This window comes from Equus przewalskii, chromosome 14 (assembly GCF_037783145.1).
Source record: "Equus przewalskii isolate Varuska chromosome 14, EquPr2, whole genome shotgun sequence".
Lineage (NCBI taxonomy): Eukaryota > Metazoa > Chordata > Mammalia > Perissodactyla > Equidae > Equus > Equus przewalskii.
The window spans coordinates 31766993-31783142 of NC_091844.1; the positions used below are offsets into that span (position 1 = coordinate 31766993).

General features: G+C 42.9%; 2 protein-coding genes across 4 annotated transcripts; both read left to right on the top strand.

Moving 5' to 3' along the window:
* Window positions 1-1504: 1504 nt before the first annotated feature.
* FAM136A (family with sequence similarity 136 member A) lies at window positions 1505-6069 on the top strand. 2 transcript variants are annotated; one of them, XM_008514836.2, is made up of 3 exons: window positions 1505-1720; window positions 2611-2751; window positions 4592-6069. In XM_008514836.2, the coding sequence occupies exons 1-3, from the start codon at window positions 1634-1636 to the stop codon at window positions 4778-4780; spliced, it is 417 nt and encodes a 138-aa protein (XP_008513058.1). In that variant the 5' UTR covers window positions 1505-1633; the 3' UTR covers window positions 4781-6069. The 2 variants fall into 2 exon arrangements, with proteins under 2 accessions (XP_008513058.1, XP_070428520.1); XM_070572419.1 differs by lacking the exon at window positions 1505-1720 and adding an exon at window positions 2352-2513.
* Window positions 6070-7132: 1063 nt separating this feature from the next.
* Window positions 7133-16094, top strand: SNRPG (small nuclear ribonucleoprotein polypeptide G). Of its 2 annotated transcripts, XM_008514837.2 has the most exons (4): window positions 7133-7653; window positions 10337-10359; window positions 11072-11196; window positions 15740-16094. In XM_008514837.2, exons 1-4 carry the CDS (start codon window positions 7622-7624, stop codon window positions 15788-15790), a joined length of 231 nt encoding a protein of 76 aa, XP_008513059.1. In that variant the 5' UTR covers window positions 7133-7621; the 3' UTR covers window positions 15791-16094. The 2 variants fall into 2 exon arrangements, with proteins under 2 accessions (XP_008513059.1, XP_070428521.1); XM_070572420.1 differs by lacking the exon at window positions 10337-10359 and having other exon boundaries at window positions 7635-7653.
* Window positions 16095-16150: the final 56 nt, after the last annotated feature.

Here is a 16150-nt window from a genome sequence, read left to right on the forward strand (position 1 = left end):
ATGCATATGGGGGCCAGCCCAGTGGTGCAGCCATTAAGTGTGCACGTTCTGCTTTGGCGGCCAGGGGTTCGCTGGTTCGGATCCCGGGTGTGGACACGGCACCGCTTGGCAAGCCATGCTGTGGCAGGTGTCCCACGTATAAAGTAGAGAAAGATGGGCAGAGATGTTAGCTCAGGGCCGGTCTTCCTCAGCAAAAAGAGGAGGATTGGCAGCAGATGTTAGCTCAGGGCTAACCTTCCTCAAAAAAAAAAAAGAAAGAAATGCACAAATATACATCTACCAACAATCCAACAATTCCACTTCTAGATATTTACCCAAGAGAAATGGAAATCTATGTCTACAAAGACTTGCTCAAGGATGTTCAGTCACCACTTTATTCAGAATTGCTAGTAACTGAAAAAGACCCAAATGTCCATCAACAGGGTGTCGATGAAAATAATCCATAACCACTCTATAAATGAAAATTAGGGAGAGTTTATTCTGAGCTAAAATCTGAGGACCATGGCCTGGGGCCTTTCTTCCCGAAGGTAGAAAGGGCACCAAAGAAGTGAGGTACACAGAGTGGTTATATACCCCCAAAGAGGATGCTTTACATATGATTGAAATGTCCCTCCCACAATTGCCCTGTCAGCACAGCACTTGATGGACACAGCAGGTGGTGAGTCTGCTATCTCAGTGGACCTAGCAGGAGGCAAGTCTGTTGTCTCCAGCTGGGCGGTCACAGGTGAGCGCAGCAATCAGTTCCTAGTCTAAGGAAAGATGCTTAATCCTTAAGGAAATGCCAACGTTGGGAGGGGGAGGGAAGTTGCACCTTTATCTCAAGGGCCTTTGTTCTTGCCATAGGGAAGGTCAGAAGCAGATATACAACGCATGTTCAACGGCCATGGTCAGGCCCCTTTGGAAAAACGAGGTCAGGCCGAATTAGGTTTACACCAAATGGCTTCCTCATCTATTCCAATATATCCTATTGCTTGCCATTTCTATTTGTCAAGGGGAATGGAAAAACAAATTGTGGTATAAGGAACCAAGGACACAACTCAATCTCGAAAGCATTATGCTAGGTGAAGCAGCCAGAATGATTATGTACACGTTCTAGAAAGGGGAAATGTAATCTGTAGTGACAAAGCAGATCAGTGGTTGCCTGGGGTCAGAGGTGGGGGAATGGGGGAAGAAAGGGCGGAGATTGGGAAAAGGCAAGATTTGTTAAAATTCCTCAACTATACACCTAAGATCTGGGCATATTCATCTTTATGTTAATTACATTAAAATTTTTTTTAAAGAATTTGAAGGAAAAGAGGGAAAGAGGGACGGAGGGAGGGAGAGGAGGGAGAAAGGCAGTCGTAGTGCTCTCACGGCCGGTTGCCGGGGGAGGTTGACCAACCCTCCGCTGCCCGAGGCGGCTCCGGTGGGGCGCGCACCGCGGCCGCAGGGGTCCGGTTGGGAGCGGGAGCCGGCGGGAGTCCGCGGGAGGGAGGGAGGCCGCGCGGCTGCAGTTGCTCCTCTCGAACGCCAGGCGGCGGCGTGGCCCGGGAAGGGCGGGCCGCGGTGACCTGGGAAGCGGCGGCGAGGGGGCGGGCCGGTGCTCTGGAGTCCATGTGGGCGCCGGCGCGGCGGGGCGCAGTGCGGGGTCGCCATGGCGGAGCTGCAGCAGCTCCGCGTGCAGGAGGCGGTGGACTCCATGGTGAAGAGTCTGGAGAGAGAGAACATCCGGAAGATGCAGGTAGTGGAGCGCGCAGGCCGATGCGAGGGGAGCCCCGGCGGCCCGGGACTCCCGGCCCCTTCCCGCAGCCGCCGCGCGAGGCCCCGGGCCGCTGTCCCCCTCCCCGCAGACCCGGGTCAGGGCGGCCCTGGGGTCGCCGCGGCGTCCTCGGAAGCACGCCTTGCCCACAGACAGAACTTCGGGAGCTGCGACTGAGTGGATGAAATCTGTGCGCAAGGCCGTTTTCCACCCAGGCCGATCCGGGGAAGAGGGCGTCCCCAGACCAGGGTTAGAAAGCCCCTGGTGTGAGGCGTTCGGCCTCCCCTACTTGCCCCTCTTGCGCGGCCCCTTCTGCAGGTGAGCATCCCGAGGCCCAGAAAGAGCACGGCCAAGGTGAAAGACCGGAAAGACGAAGGCGCTCGGCCTCCCAATGGCCAGGTCATGCCCGGTTCTGTTGCACCGAACTCCACTCCACACAGCGCTGGTTCATATGCTGCTCTGCTCTGATCCCCTAAGTGTTTTGTTGGACCTGCCTACCTAGCCAGATTGTGGGTTTCCCTTGTAGTGCTCCTTGAGTCGATTAATGGATCGGTTGTCCCCTGGTGGAATGTAGATTACTAGGTTGCTGACCTCTGAACCCTGTGGTTTTCAGAACTTCGCTTTGTTTGACCACTGCCACCTTCCCCATCCACCCAGCCTTTGATGCAACAAGTGCCAGTGAGCCAGCAGCAAGAAGGCCATGAAACACTCTGCTAGGCACCGAGGATAACTTTCCCTTCGTGGTTTTAAGTTCTGATGTCTATTCTAAGGAGAGGTGCATAGATAGATGCTCCTAGCCTCCCTTGCCCTCCGCGGTCATCTCTGTCACCAGAGGCTTTCCTGCCTAACCTCTCTCTGCCTTCCTTCTACAGGGCCTCATGTTCCGGTGCAGCGCCAGCTGCTGTGAGGACAGCCAGGCGTCCATGCAGCAGGTACACCAGTGCATTGAGCGCTGCCACGCGCCTCTGGCTCAAGCCCAGGCCCTGGTGACCAGCGAGTTGGAGAAGTTCCAGGTGAGGAATATCCCAAAGAGAGGGCTCTAGTCCTTGATGTGGCTCTTTTGCGGGAGATGACAAGCATTTGTTCAAAACTCTTGGTTTTAGCGTCTTGGTTCTTTTAACATTTGTGACCGTCCTGTGGCCAACCAATCTTCACAAGGGTTTGACATTTTGGAAAAAGTGCCAGAGATTGAGTGCTGTATTTCCCATAGAAACAAAGATGTAAAAGGGAGTCACCAAGGGAGTTCGTGACCAAGAACTTAGGCTTTTTTTCCCCACAGACATCAAATATATGTATACTGTATAGTATAAAGTTTCTGAAGCATAATAATTCATTCTTACAACAGCCGAATCCCCAGGAAAGTGGAATAGGATCATCTTTAAAAGGTGCAGATTAGAGCAAGATCCTACCATCATTTGTGGACTTACACACCCACACAAGTGTCTACCCAAGAATGTCCCTACTTGCTACATCCAAGTGACACTTGCAGCTCCCATGTCACTAAAGAGCAGTCATTTGTGTGAAGCCTTATCGTTGACTCACTGATGCCTGCCTCGCAAGCCCCTCCGAGGTCGCTAAGAGCCCCCTGTATCCCTCTCTGGAGCAAAAGGTAGCCACAACTTCATTTTACTCCCTTCCTCTGAATATGCTTTTCTGGAGCATGGGGAAAGCAGGGCCCACTTCTGAAGCAGTTTGTCATAGCCTGGGATTCTGTTCACATGGAAACATTATGTCTAATGTGATACATTTTTACATTCTGCTATAGAAAATTCTTCAAAATTACTGACACTATAAAGGAATAACTTCTCCAAGGTCACGGAACTCCGATGAGTTCCTTTATGTTTCTTCTGACACCTGACTTTATAGATAGAGTCTTGGAAAAATTGATTCATGAATTTCTGTATAACTTGCTCCTTCCATTCCCTTTTCTGTCCTCTCCAGTCAGGCTTACCTTCCACTGTGCCAGAACTGCTCTTACTACTCCCCTCCGTGGGTCTAAATCCAGTGGCCATTTCTCTTTCCTCATCTTCCTCAGCCTCTCTGCATCATTGGCACAGTGGATCACTCTCCAGCTCCCTGAAACACTTTATTCAGTTGGCTACCAAGACACCTCACTCTGGTTTCCACCTCCCTCCATGGCCCTCTTTCTTGGCCTCCTTTGCTGGTGTTTCCCCTCTCTAGCCTCTGAGCGTTGGAGGGCCCAGAGCTGTCCCTGGACCTTTTCTCTTTTCCGTCTAGTTTTCTGTTCTCATAACTATAAATATCATCTATATGCTGACAATGCCTACATTTGTATCTCTAGACCAACTTCACTCCTGATGTCCAGATTCATATAACCAACTGTTTCCTCAACATCTCCACTTATTTATTTTGTTTGTCTCTCTCTCTCGTCTCTGGAATGTAAGTTCTACAAGGGCAAGAACTTTATCTGTTTCACTCATCACTGTATTCCCCAGCGCTAGAAGAGTACCTGGCACATAGTAGATGCTCAATAAATGTTGGTTAATTGAGTGTTTTTCTGTAGCAAGGACAGACATTAAAGACTCGAGATGTTTGTAAGCTTTTCTGTAATTGAGTAACAGTAGCCTCTAGTTACTTCTCACTTCTGGAAAGGGCTTCTTTACGATTTATTCTGTCATTCACCTGCTTTCTAGTAATGCTTTGTCTGGGACCTCCAGGTACCACCCTCCGTTTCAGTATAATCTTTGTTGATTGCACTATAGTGTCCCTTTAATTGATCAAGATAATATATGTCAAGCCAAAATATGTAGCAGAGCGCCTGGCGCATGGTAAGTACTCGGGAAATGGAGGCCAACCTCTCAGCCTTCTCTACCCTCTTCCTTCTTGCCACAGGACCGTCTGGCCCGGTGCACCATGCATTGCAATGACAAAGCCAAAGATTCAATAGATGCCGGAAGTAAAGAGCTTCAAGTGAAGCGGCAGCTGGAGAGTTGTGTGACCAAATGTGTGGATGACCACATGCACCTCATCCCAACCATGACCAAGAAGATGAAGGAGTCTCTCTCATCCATTGGGAAATAGAAGTCTTTGCCATTGGCCAGTGGGGCTAAGGACAGGAATCTATTTAAAAAGAGGAATGGGAATTTTGGTCTTTTAAGCAAAGTTTATGAATGAAGAAATTAAGGATGGCAGCGAGTTTAAGGCATATGTCACTTTCCTCTGGACATTGGTTTCTTTATGTTTCACTCCTAGAAAGTGAAATGGAAAAAACTGGTGCTAAAATATGAGTCAGAGATAGCACAGGAGAGTTTCTGAGAGCCTGTTTCATGTGGCGAGTGCTTATCCTGGCTGTAGGGATCTCCCTTGTACCCAACCAGAGCCCTCCGAGGTACCAGATTCTTCTTAGTACACAGGTTCCAGCAGGCTGGCAGTTTCCTCTCACCTGCCTATGATCTGGTGGAGTGGGAAGACAGGTGTTCTCCGTTTGTTGACAACTTTCTGTTGACTGCAAGGATCACCACACCATTTTCCATAAACTAATTTAGAAGGCAGAAAAAGGTTTCTGGGTCTTTGTTTTGCTTGGTTTTGTTTTATATACAAGGGCATGAAGTTGATTTAAGATGTGGAGTTGGGAGAGGTAGTTTGCATAGGAACTTGGAAAAGTTTCTTGTGAATATCCCTTTCTGGCCATCAAGATGTGGATGTGTGTTTCTTAAAATTCTCACACATTCCATCCTTCACCCTGGAGAGAGGCCGTGTCATACTGGGGATGGGAAACAGACCTTCCCTCTCACGGACTGCCGCGTCGGGCCCGGAGGCTGTCTGCAGCAGTGACAGGACAATCTTGCAGGAACACTCTCCCTTGATGGGAAAGAGGGGTTCAACTGTGCTATATACAGGTATCTAGGAATGAAGAGTGAAAGAGGAACTGCTGGCTGCTTAATTAAGAGAGTTCTGAAGTACTGAATTTGGGAAAACCTGCTTTTCATAGAACAGAATGGAATGAAAGCCTAAACCCAGTGCTGCTTACTTAGCCCCTGAAGTAAGAGAGCCCTATCGAGACAATCCTTTTAGCAACAGGAAGGTCAAGGAAGAAAAAGTAAGCAACTCATGGGTGAGCTGTGACTCCTTTAGAGCAAAAGAGGGGCGGCCCCCCAATACCAAATAGCACTTCTGCCTGGGGCTTTTGCAACATGCAGTGTTCCTGCCCCAAATCTGGCACCTTATCATTTGATAAGGACTTTGTTGTCTTTTTACCTGCTTATCACTTGAGATGATAATATAGCCTGTCTGTTTGCTGTTTCAAGGCTGTGATATATTTTCCTAGTGGTTGGGTTTTTAAAAATAAATAAGGTTTAATTTTTCCTCCACTATTGTGTGTGTTTCATCATATCTGGGTTGTGAATATATAACTTGAGAAAGTTATATATTCTCTTTCTCATGTTTCTCTTTGTAATGTATGAAATAAGCTTCTTAAGAGGTTCAGAAGAGTGAAAATTAGTTATGGTTTGGGTGCAGGACTTGTTCATTGTAAGTGGGAAAAACTTTGAGGGCAGGCTAGGGCCGTATGAGTTGAAGTCCATAATGTAAAAAGATAGAACCTGTCTATAAGGCTAAAAGAAATTAAATATCCACATCAAGGCTGACCCAGTGGCACAGTGGTGAACTTCATGTGTTCGACTTCAGTGGCCCGGGGTTCCCTAGTTCAGATCCCAGGCACAAACCTTCACACTGCTTATCAAGCCACGCTGTGGTAGGTATCCCACATATAAAATAGAAGAAGATGGGCATAGATGTTAGCTCAGGGCCAATTTTCTTCAGCAAAAAGGGGAGGATTGGCAGCAGATGTTAGCTCAGGGCTAATCTTCCTCAATAAAATAAAATAAATAGCCATGTCAGGTCTCTAGCTTCAAATAAACACTAACAGCAAGAGTTGGAAAAGATACACAATTATGATCCCTCTAGAGAAAATGCAATGTCTAAGATTTTGAGTGACAAGAGAATACAAAATATATGATGAGTTTAACTAAGTCTTTACTATGATTGATATTTAAATAAAGTCATTCCTGAACGTTAGGAATGAGTTGAATTTTGGAGAACAATCCCCTACTTAAAATGACCAAGGCTTTTCTGTTTTGGCCTACATCTTCTATAATCTTTATTGCATTTAATTCATACATTCTCCTATTTTGGGTAACTTAACTGGGAACAAGGCAGAGACCACCTCTACACTCTACACTCTACACTCTTGACTTGAAAATCAGTGCCTCATATTAGAGATCGTTTGTGCGCTGCACTTCACGTTTTATATATAGGGGCAAAGTACATTATGTGGGCTTCTGGAGGCAGTGTTAAAGAATTGGAGGACGTCAGCCAGGAATACACTTCCGGGGTCTTGATTCAAAGTCCTGGAAACTGAAGCCTTGTCACCCTACTCTTCCGGCGTAGAGGTCAATAATTGAAATGTTACTGGAACCCTAGGCTTAGCATGACAGTATGCTGTGGGAATGCATGCCAAAGAGATATTAGGGGCCCACACCTCCAGAGTTTATTTTCATTTAGTATCTCTGAAGAAGACAAACGATGCGAAACGCAAAGGTAACGAAGTGACTAGTGTCGCTCAGAAGCTAGAAACCGGACGTTATCTCAGTCTAACAGAAGAGGAAACCCAACGGAGTAGGACGTCTCGAAGCCCCACCCCTCCATCCTGGCCAATCGCTGGCCTCTCAGCCGGAAGCTCAAGACGGACGGACACTCTCGGGCGTCCCCTAAGTATCGCGAGGTGAAATGTGAACGCTGCAGACAATCGATTGGTTCACGGGCTCAGCGACGTCAGACGCAAAACGCCGGGCCTGCCGCGGGAGCGTAAGGGAAGCCGTGAATTGCGTTTGGAGGCATCTTTGAGCTCGGTGAGAAGACATCATGAGCAAAGCTCACCCTCCTGAGTTGAAAAAGTAAGTATGCGTGAGGGCCGCGCTCAAGTGGCAGCTTCTTTGCGTGCCTCGAGCTCTGTAGGTCCCCCGCCATGTCCCGTCAGTGCGCCTGGCATGCATGCTCGTCCGAGGCCGCCGAGATCCGGCTGGGTCCCGCGCTTCGGGGCCTGAAGCCCGCGCACACGTCCCGTTCGTCTTGGTCAGCGTGGTTACCAGGGACAGCGAAGCGCCTCCGTTCCGCCGACCTGCCTCCCTGAACCGAGCTGCGGACCCACGTCTCCCCCGCCGTCTCCCTCGTTATCTGAAGATCTCGAATGCACCCCTTTGAGGAACATCTTGAGTAGCATCTTGTTCTCGATAAGGTGGCTGGAGAGTAAGTGTAGGAGGAACTAAGGAGGTGGATGGAATGCTGGTGTTCGATAGTATATGAGGAATCCAAAGCCGCGTTGATCTTAGAATGTGTTTGTAGCTGTTTCTTTGAATTTTAACTTAGACATTCCTTTTTCTAGCTTTCTTGTACTTAAGTCAAACTTGAATGTCATGTGATACCTTGCTCTGTGAACAGAGCTGTGGGAGAACCTTCATTTTTCCAATCAGAGGATAAAGTTTCCCCTGCACCCAGTAAAATCAAGTCAAAGTAGAATATTTCTACTTTAGATAGGGCCCGATTAAACGCTTTGACTTCCTCAAACACTCTTAAGATGTCCCATGTCTCCTAAGTACTTCTCTATCTTGTTTATACCATGTAATGCTGGAATTCTGCATGCACTAGTTGGATAGCACAAAGGATGCAAAATTGCTCCAGGAATCAGTTTGTAAGGCAACCATCTGGTCTGCCTTGTGTATGGTTTATTTATCATTAGCTCCAGAAAGAAGTCAGACTTAAGGACAAGTTAGCATTTCATAATTTTGCGTTTAATTATGCACCTTTGTATCAAAGCCATCTTTTCTGCAAAAACGTGTATCTTAGTTGGATCTCTTAAAGACTTAATTATTAAATCATAAGCTAGCGTTAAGAAAAATAAATTACTGTCGTGAAAATGCTTATCTGAAAGGTGTTTTATTGGTGAGCTGGTAAAATCTCGTAAGTATCCTCTGGATTCATCAGGAGCTGGTGAAATGGTAATTATTTTTTAACAAAAGGACCATTCTCTACTTATAGTCTTAGATTTCCTTTTTGATTCTTAACAGATATTATTTAAGAATTTCAGAGAATCAAAGTAGTTTTAATACTTTTCTCATTTCTAGATTTCATGAATTGTGAAGTTCTGTCAGATCTGCCTCCCAAAATTTTTTCTAAGTTTACTTTCTCACACATACCATCTTCCTTTACACTTTTATACCCGCCTCCTGGTTTAGCATAACTCGGTGGTTCTTAACTGGGTTGGGGTAAGGAGTCAGGTTCTATCAGTGTCTAGTGGGTAAAGACCAGGGGTGCTGCTAAGCATCCTACAATGCACTGGACATCCTCGACGACAAAGAATTATCTGGCCGCAAATTTCAGTATGCCAAGGTTGAGATATCCTGGCTGTACTGAATTCTCCCACCCACCTCTTAAAAATCACTGCCACGGTAGTCTTTTGAATGCCTGATTTTGCTTTAATCGTTTATCGCTGTCTGGGTAATAAAGTCCAGACTTCTTGACCCAGTATTCAGGCTCCTCTATCTGAAATTCAAGCACCAGGTAATACACACACTTCTTAAGTGTGCTGTTCTCCAGCTAAACTGAACCATTGTGTTTGCTCAAATTTTCTCACCTGCTGTGTGACTTTGGACAGTTTACTTAACCTTTCTAAGCCTCAGTTCCCCATCTATAAAATGGTGGTAATAATAGTACGTAACTTACAAAGTTGTTGTAAGGGTTAGATATGCTCATGTGTGTGATATTTGCTATGTTTTATGTAGTACATCCTATTCAAATAGATTTTATACATCACACTATGTATTTTTATCTGTAAATCTATCTTCTCACGCTTTGTGTCAGGCCCCATGTCATATTTATCTTTGAATTCTCCCATATCTTATACGTTAATATTGAATGAAATTTCCTGTTTTCTAGCCTATAACTAGAAGAGGTAAAATTCTTGATAGTCTCAGACTATCCTGCTGAGATGGGATTTTCTTAATTCAAATTGTTTAAAGTTTCAAAGTATGCATTTATTTTGCTAAAATATACTTGTGTTGAAGAATATCCTGAACACTTAAGATTGATGCTTAATATCAAGTGAAATAACACTACTTACTGTCTCAAATATAAATTAAAATGCCTATTGAATTGATATGGTTTGATTACCTTCTCGTTTCTTCACAGCTTTGTTTGGTTTTGGAAGTAACCAAATCTTTGTTTTTCTGTTAGGGCTATAAAATCCAGTTGTTGAAAATTAGGTCAATATTGAACAAGAAAGTTTTTGTAAATCACATCAGTATAAAGACTCAATTTAATGTACATGAATGTATTCTAAATCTCTTCCCCTTTGTTTATTATCTTGCCCCTTCCCCAAATACAGTGCTTTGTGTAAGTGCTAATTGAGGTGGTCCCATTACTCTCTTATCCTTCATAGCAGTATAAAGTTTTTACTCTTTTAAATTTCATTATTCCTGTTGTGTAAATTTTACCAAATTATCTTGGCTATATCTACTTTGTGCTTATTTATGCTTAAATTTTTAAAATGAGTTAAATAATCTTTACCCCTTGCTTTTTTAGATTTATGGACAAGAAGTTATCATGTAAGTTGAGTTTCTTTGTTTTCTGTTGTTCAGTTGCTTTTTACATGTGTCTTGGCAGTATATAACACTTGGAGCAACTTTATAAAAATTCAAAGCACACAACCTCTAACTCATATCCATTAATTAAGCAAGTTTATCACAGTCTTAACTAGACAATTTTATTTGCCTAATTTCTGATGTTTAATACATTTTACAGTACTTCAGACGTTTTATTGTTTCGTATAAGCCCTCCCTCACTTTGACAGAATTAACAGGATTTTCCTATTTTGTAATATTTGAAAACTTATTAACCTTTTTTCCTTTAAGCAAAGGACTTAGACAGGGACTAAAAATCTGAAAAAGAGGAGGATTGGCAGTAGTTAGCTCAGGGCTAATCTTTCTTTTAAAAAAAAAAAAAAAGACTGACTTTAGAGGCAAGCCACCTTCAGTTCGAGTCCCAACTTTACCACATAGTAGCTTTATAACCTTGAACCAGTTACTGAAAAGCTCTATACTTCAGTTCCCTTGTAAAGAGTTGCACAATTCTACTTTATAGGGTTCTTATAAGTTTAAATGGGGAAGTAAATGTAAAATGTTTAGCCCAGCGCTTGGCGTATAGTAAGGATAGTGGATTATACATCTCAAATGCCTGGGTTTTATCCCACCTAATTTTTAATGAATTGTTGACAGTTAAGGGTCAGTTTTATTAAAAGTTCTTTTTCCCTTTTTATAGTGAAATTAAATGGTGGCAGACATGTCCAAGGAATATTGCGGGGATTTGATCCCTTTATGAATCTTGTGATAGACGAATGTGTGGAGATGGCAACTAGTGGGCAACAGAACAATATTGGAATGGTGGTAAGTAAAGATGTAAGGTTTTTCTCAGAGATTTCATTTTTCTTTCAGAATAAACATTAACTTCTCTTCTATCAAACTCTTGGATTAAATTGAAGTTAGGCACATTACAGCAAGATTAGACTTTCCAGCTCCCTTTTAGTTTAACATATGGTAGTCATTTAACTGTGATAATGTCCCAGTTACCTGTAGGTTAGATCTGAATCCTATACAGAACCCCATGGGGTCCTTGGGCTTGAAATACCTGTTGGAAATCATTTTGGAGCTTTATTCTATGTTAGAGGCCCATAGTTAGTCCTTCATTAGAGCAGTAATAGTACTCAATCTTAGTTGCATCTTAGAATCAAATTAGTCTGGGATGTTCCCCAGGTGATTCTAATGTACGGCAAAGATTAACCACTGATCTAGAGCGTTTATAATCACCTGAGGAGTTTTACCAAAACAAACAAACAAACTCTGCCTAGATTCCACCCGAGAGCACTTGAAACTGTATCTCTCATGGTACCATCTTTTTTTGGTTAAAAGACCTTGGGTAATTTTTAATGTGTGGTGAGGATTAAGAGCTATTTATCAAACTTTAGCATGCTTGTGAATTCCCAGAAGATCTTGTTAAAATGCAGATCCTAATTCAGTAGGTGTGAGGTGGAACCTGAAATTTTACATTTCTAACAAATGCAGTCCACAGATTACACTTTTTTATTTTAATTGTGTATATAATCAACCTATATTTTCTGGTTTATCACATCCGAATTTAAAAGTAGTCAAGGTAAAAATTGCCAGAGACAATCATGATAACAGCCATTCACATGGAAGAAAATGGGGGGAGGGGGGAATGGAAAGACTGAGTTCTTAATTAGAGGAGCAGACATTTCTGCATTCATGAGGCCACAATGGTGTGACTGCTGAAGAAGAGTTTTTGCTGTTTCTCAGCAAGACCCAGGCTGTGAATCCCTGTCTTTGTCCAGCACAGGGCAATACACCCAGTAAGTGGTGAGTCCAAGTTTCTTGGGAAGGGTGAATCAGAAAGGACAACTTAGTTTTAGCAAATCTTTAAGCATGAAGACCTCTAAGAGGTGGCAAGAACTCCTAAGTGTTAGCCTTGATTTTTTGCCTCACTATTATTTTTTTATGTTTGAACAGTAAAGGGGTGTAAATTATTTTTAATCACTGTTTCCAAGGTTTATGTTGCTTATTTCAAATGTATTTCCATTCCTCCATTTTGAAAAGCAAATCAGTGGTAAAGGTTGGAAGAACAGCTTAGAGTCTCTAGATAGGAGACTACCCCTTGCCTCCAAGTTTCACGTAAGTCGACCTTCCTCTCAGGTACATTCTCCTTGAGCTTCTGTTGAAAATGAATAAAACTATGTGCAAATCATTAGCTGCCAGTTTCTTATAAAAACAGTTTTTAAATACCCCAAGATTTTCCTCTAGCCCTTCCTTTTACGGATTAGGAAACCCTCATTCTAATAGAGAGTCAATTCAGTTTTTATTTCATACCTCAGCAGATTTGCTAAAAAAGGATTCAAAAAGGACTTGACATCTAAAAGTTGATTCTACCTTGGGAAGATAACTTTTTAGAGAATCTTTGACACTTCTTGGAGTTTTATCAGAGAAGGAATTAAGCCTAGATCAAGGATCTTTCTCTCAGTTTTCCCCCTGAATTTTGATGGGCTTAATTTTCTTTACACAGAATTCGGTTAAAAACAGCACCATCCCAAGTCATTCAAATAATGAGCACCTACTCCCTCTGTTTAGGCGGTCCGCTGTTCCCCCTCTGGTGCTTCTCGTGTAACCAAAAGAAGTTTGTATTAGTAGGCACTAATTTTTACAGCCAAGTTAACGCTTTGAAAATGAGGTAATGGTAATATATCAGTGGTCTTTAATATAAAGATATTCTAAAGAAAATGCAAGAACAGCTTTTCTGAGGTTGAACAAAGGGAAACACTGGTTATGGTTTCGTTTTTTCACAAGTTGTTTGGCAAAGGAGACTGTTACATTGGCTTCATTATTCCCTTGTCCAAGTCAGTAATCTGTTGAGGCCATTGGAATTTCATAATGCCATTGTACTAAAAATAGCATTAAGAATGTGTCTGTTCTGAGGGGGAGGTAATTTGTTTTGAGGGTCTGTCAGCTGGATAGTTAATGATGTCTTGACTAGCCTCTTCTGAGACATCCCCAGGTTGTCGGTGGCCTCACCTCTGTCTTATTTCCTTAAGATTCCACTCTACCCCAAGGTTCCCTTAAGAATGTACTAAAAAGGGGCCAGCCCTGTGGCCGGGTGGTTAAGTTCGCATGCTCTGCTTCGGAGGCCCAAGGTTTTCCGGTTTGGATCCTGGGCACAGACATGGCACCACTCATCAAGTTGTGTTAAGGTGGCATCCCACATGCCACAACTAGAAGGACCCACAACGAAAAATATACAATTACGTACTGGGGGGCTTTGGGGAGAAAAAGGAAAAATCTTTAAAAAAGAAGAATGTAATAAAAATTCTGTATTTTATGATGCTTCGTAGTTCAGTTCTTAATAGCTTTTTGCTTCTATAGCTCCACTGTAGGTTTGTAGTCTTCATTAGACAGCTGTGCCCTTTCGAGAGGCTGAAAGCCTGAGCGGCACTTTGCAAAAACTAGTATTGAAGCACGAAAGAGAGCCGTCTGGAATTCGGGACCTGATGGTTCCAGTTTGATTTGGAGAATTGAGCCTGGAATACAATGGGAAAAAAGGAAGAGCACCACAAGGCAGATGTGTTCACTGACTAGCCCTACTTCCTGTATATATGTGAGAAGGCAAAGAAGTGTGTAATAGCACTTTAGAAAATGTTGGTGAAAGTGGCGTAGTTTTGTTTTTTAATGAATCCCCTAAAAAAATCCCTCAGATCTGAAAATTTTAGTTTATCTGAAGTAACTTCTCTCCACCACCCTTGAGTTCTAGGGAAAGTATCAGAAATGGACAAATTTAGGAGGGAGCTAGGAAAGGAAGCTAGCTGTTTTTCATGCTTTAATCAGTGATATATGATGTTCATCATCTGTTGCAAATAAACCAGAAATTTAAAACTGAGAACTAGGCAAGCATGTTGTCTAGCTTTCTTCATTTCTATCCCTCACTTAAGAGTAAGAGTCTGTAGGCTGCTTCAGTCCCCACTGTCATTGTCAGGGCATTGTTCTCTTTTAATACTGCTCTTTAACTCTTTGCCACCTTCTCTCCATACTCATTGCTGTTGGTTTCTGCCAGGCTCCAAGACACTCTCCCATCTGTCATGTTCCTTTCCAGTCTGAGCTGCAGAAATCACATGCGAGTTCGTTTGTTTATTTAACAGATACTTATTGAGCCTTTTCTGTGCCTGCCACTACTTTAGGTACTGGACTATTGCACCAAAGTCCCTACCCTCTAGAAATGACATGTGAGTGAGGAAGACAGTAAATAACAGTGTATGTAATATATAAAGCAAGCAGAATGAGGGGAGAGAAGAACAAGTTATAGCTATTTTTACTCCAGCTGCCTACAAGCATAGCTCCACTTTGAATCTTATCCAGAATGCCTCCCTTTCTAATAAATTATGTTTCCTCTCATCCCCCTCCTGTCCTTTGACCTATCCAGCTCTGCTTGACCTCATCTGTGATTGCATTATGATCTGCAGTCCACCAGAAGCACCTTATTTTCAGTCCCCTTGCCTTCCAGTTTGACTTATTTTTCTCCCCTTCTTGAATTCAGTCACCAGCCATTTCACCTATGCTCTCGTGAGTATCCTTGCTGATCTTCATTTATGGAATGGCTACTGTGTCGGGCACTGTGCTCATAGGGCCTTTTCTTTAAAATTTCTCTTCCTGACTCTTAAGGTCTCTCCCATTCTCTATATTTATATATGCAGTTGCCAGAACAGTGGTTATTCCCCCAACTGTGAAACTTTCATTAGCTTATTGTGTCATGAAAATGTCCTCCAAACACTGGAAGATTGGTGTTTGGGGCCTTCTGAGATGCATACTATCTTTGTTTCTCACTTCCCTTCATAAGCTTTTACTGCATTCAAAGTAGATTCTTTCGTTATCCTCTTATGCTTTTTCATCTCAGTTCTGTCTAGAATTTCTTCCCGTCCAAATTCTACGGAATTTTCAAGACCCAGCTAAAATGCCATCTTCATAAAGCCTGCTTTTTGCAACTTCCATCCTGGTTTGTTCCCTCAATGATCTTACACCCTGAACTGACATACGTATTCTGCTGTACCTATTCCTGTTAATTCATGGATCCCTTAGGGGCACAGATGGGCAATGTTACTTGAGTCCTACAGTTTAGAAAGTGAAATGAGTCATTGGAGACTTGGCATCTCAAAAGGGTACTTAGCCTTTGATATAGAAGATGCATATCTCACTTACAAAGGGCTTAGTGGCTTCATGATTGAAAGACTTGAGTTATTTGGGGTCCTTGTGGCTTGAAAAAAGTCACAAACTGACATTTAAAACTGGAAAAACATTAATGATTTGGTGAAAATTCTTTTAATCATCGATAGGTCTGTTAAGTGAATTTTTTCAAATTTACTTCTCTTTTTCTTAGGTAATACGAGGAAATAGTATCATCATGTTAGAAGCCTTGGAACGAGTATAAACGAAGGCTGTGTTCCCCAGAGAAATCAGCTCCTTCCACATGTCCCTGCTCCACAGCACCTGTTTTACTCCAACATAAAAATTGGGTCATGTACATTTTCGTATTGAACTTTTTTGTTAAATAAACTTTTGTAATAGGCAAAAATGCTTTCTCAGATGTTCTGAGCATAGAAAATAGAATATTAGCCCTTATTCTAATTTTTTCTAACATGAACTTATTCCTGCGAGTCTGATTAAATGTGAAACATGGCAAGGATGCCTTTTTTCCATCTTTTAACAATAAACAGAGATAAAACACCTGGAAACCTGAGTGGGTTTCTCCTGAAAGAGTAACTGCAATTTTCATAACTTTGATGTACTC

What these genes read in the sequence shown, in the direction of transcription:
- SNRPG (XM_008514837.2), top strand. Translation starts at nt 7,622, where the DNA reads ATGAGCAAAGCTCACCCTCCTGAGTTGAAAAA. An exon ending in CACCCTCCTGAGTTGAAAAA is followed by an intron (nt 7,654 to 10,336) that starts GTAAGTATGCGT and finishes TTGCTTTTTTAG; the next exon opens with ATTTATGGACAAGAAGTTAT. An exon ending in TATGGACAAGAAGTTATCAT is followed by an intron (nt 10,360 to 11,071) that starts GTAAGTTGAGTT and finishes CCCTTTTTATAG; the next exon opens with TGAAATTAAATGGTGGCAGA.
- FAM136A (XM_008514836.2), top strand. Translation starts at nt 1,634, where the DNA reads ATGGCGGAGCTGCAGCAGCTCCGCGTGCAGGAGGCGGTGGACTCCATG. An exon ending in AGAACATCCGGAAGATGCAG is followed by an intron (nt 1,721 to 2,610) that starts GTAGTGGAGCGC and finishes TTCCTTCTACAG; the next exon opens with GGCCTCATGTTCCGGTGCAG. An exon ending in GCGAGTTGGAGAAGTTCCAG is followed by an intron (nt 2,752 to 4,591) that starts GTGAGGAATATC and finishes TTCTTGCCACAG; the next exon opens with GACCGTCTGGCCCGGTGCAC.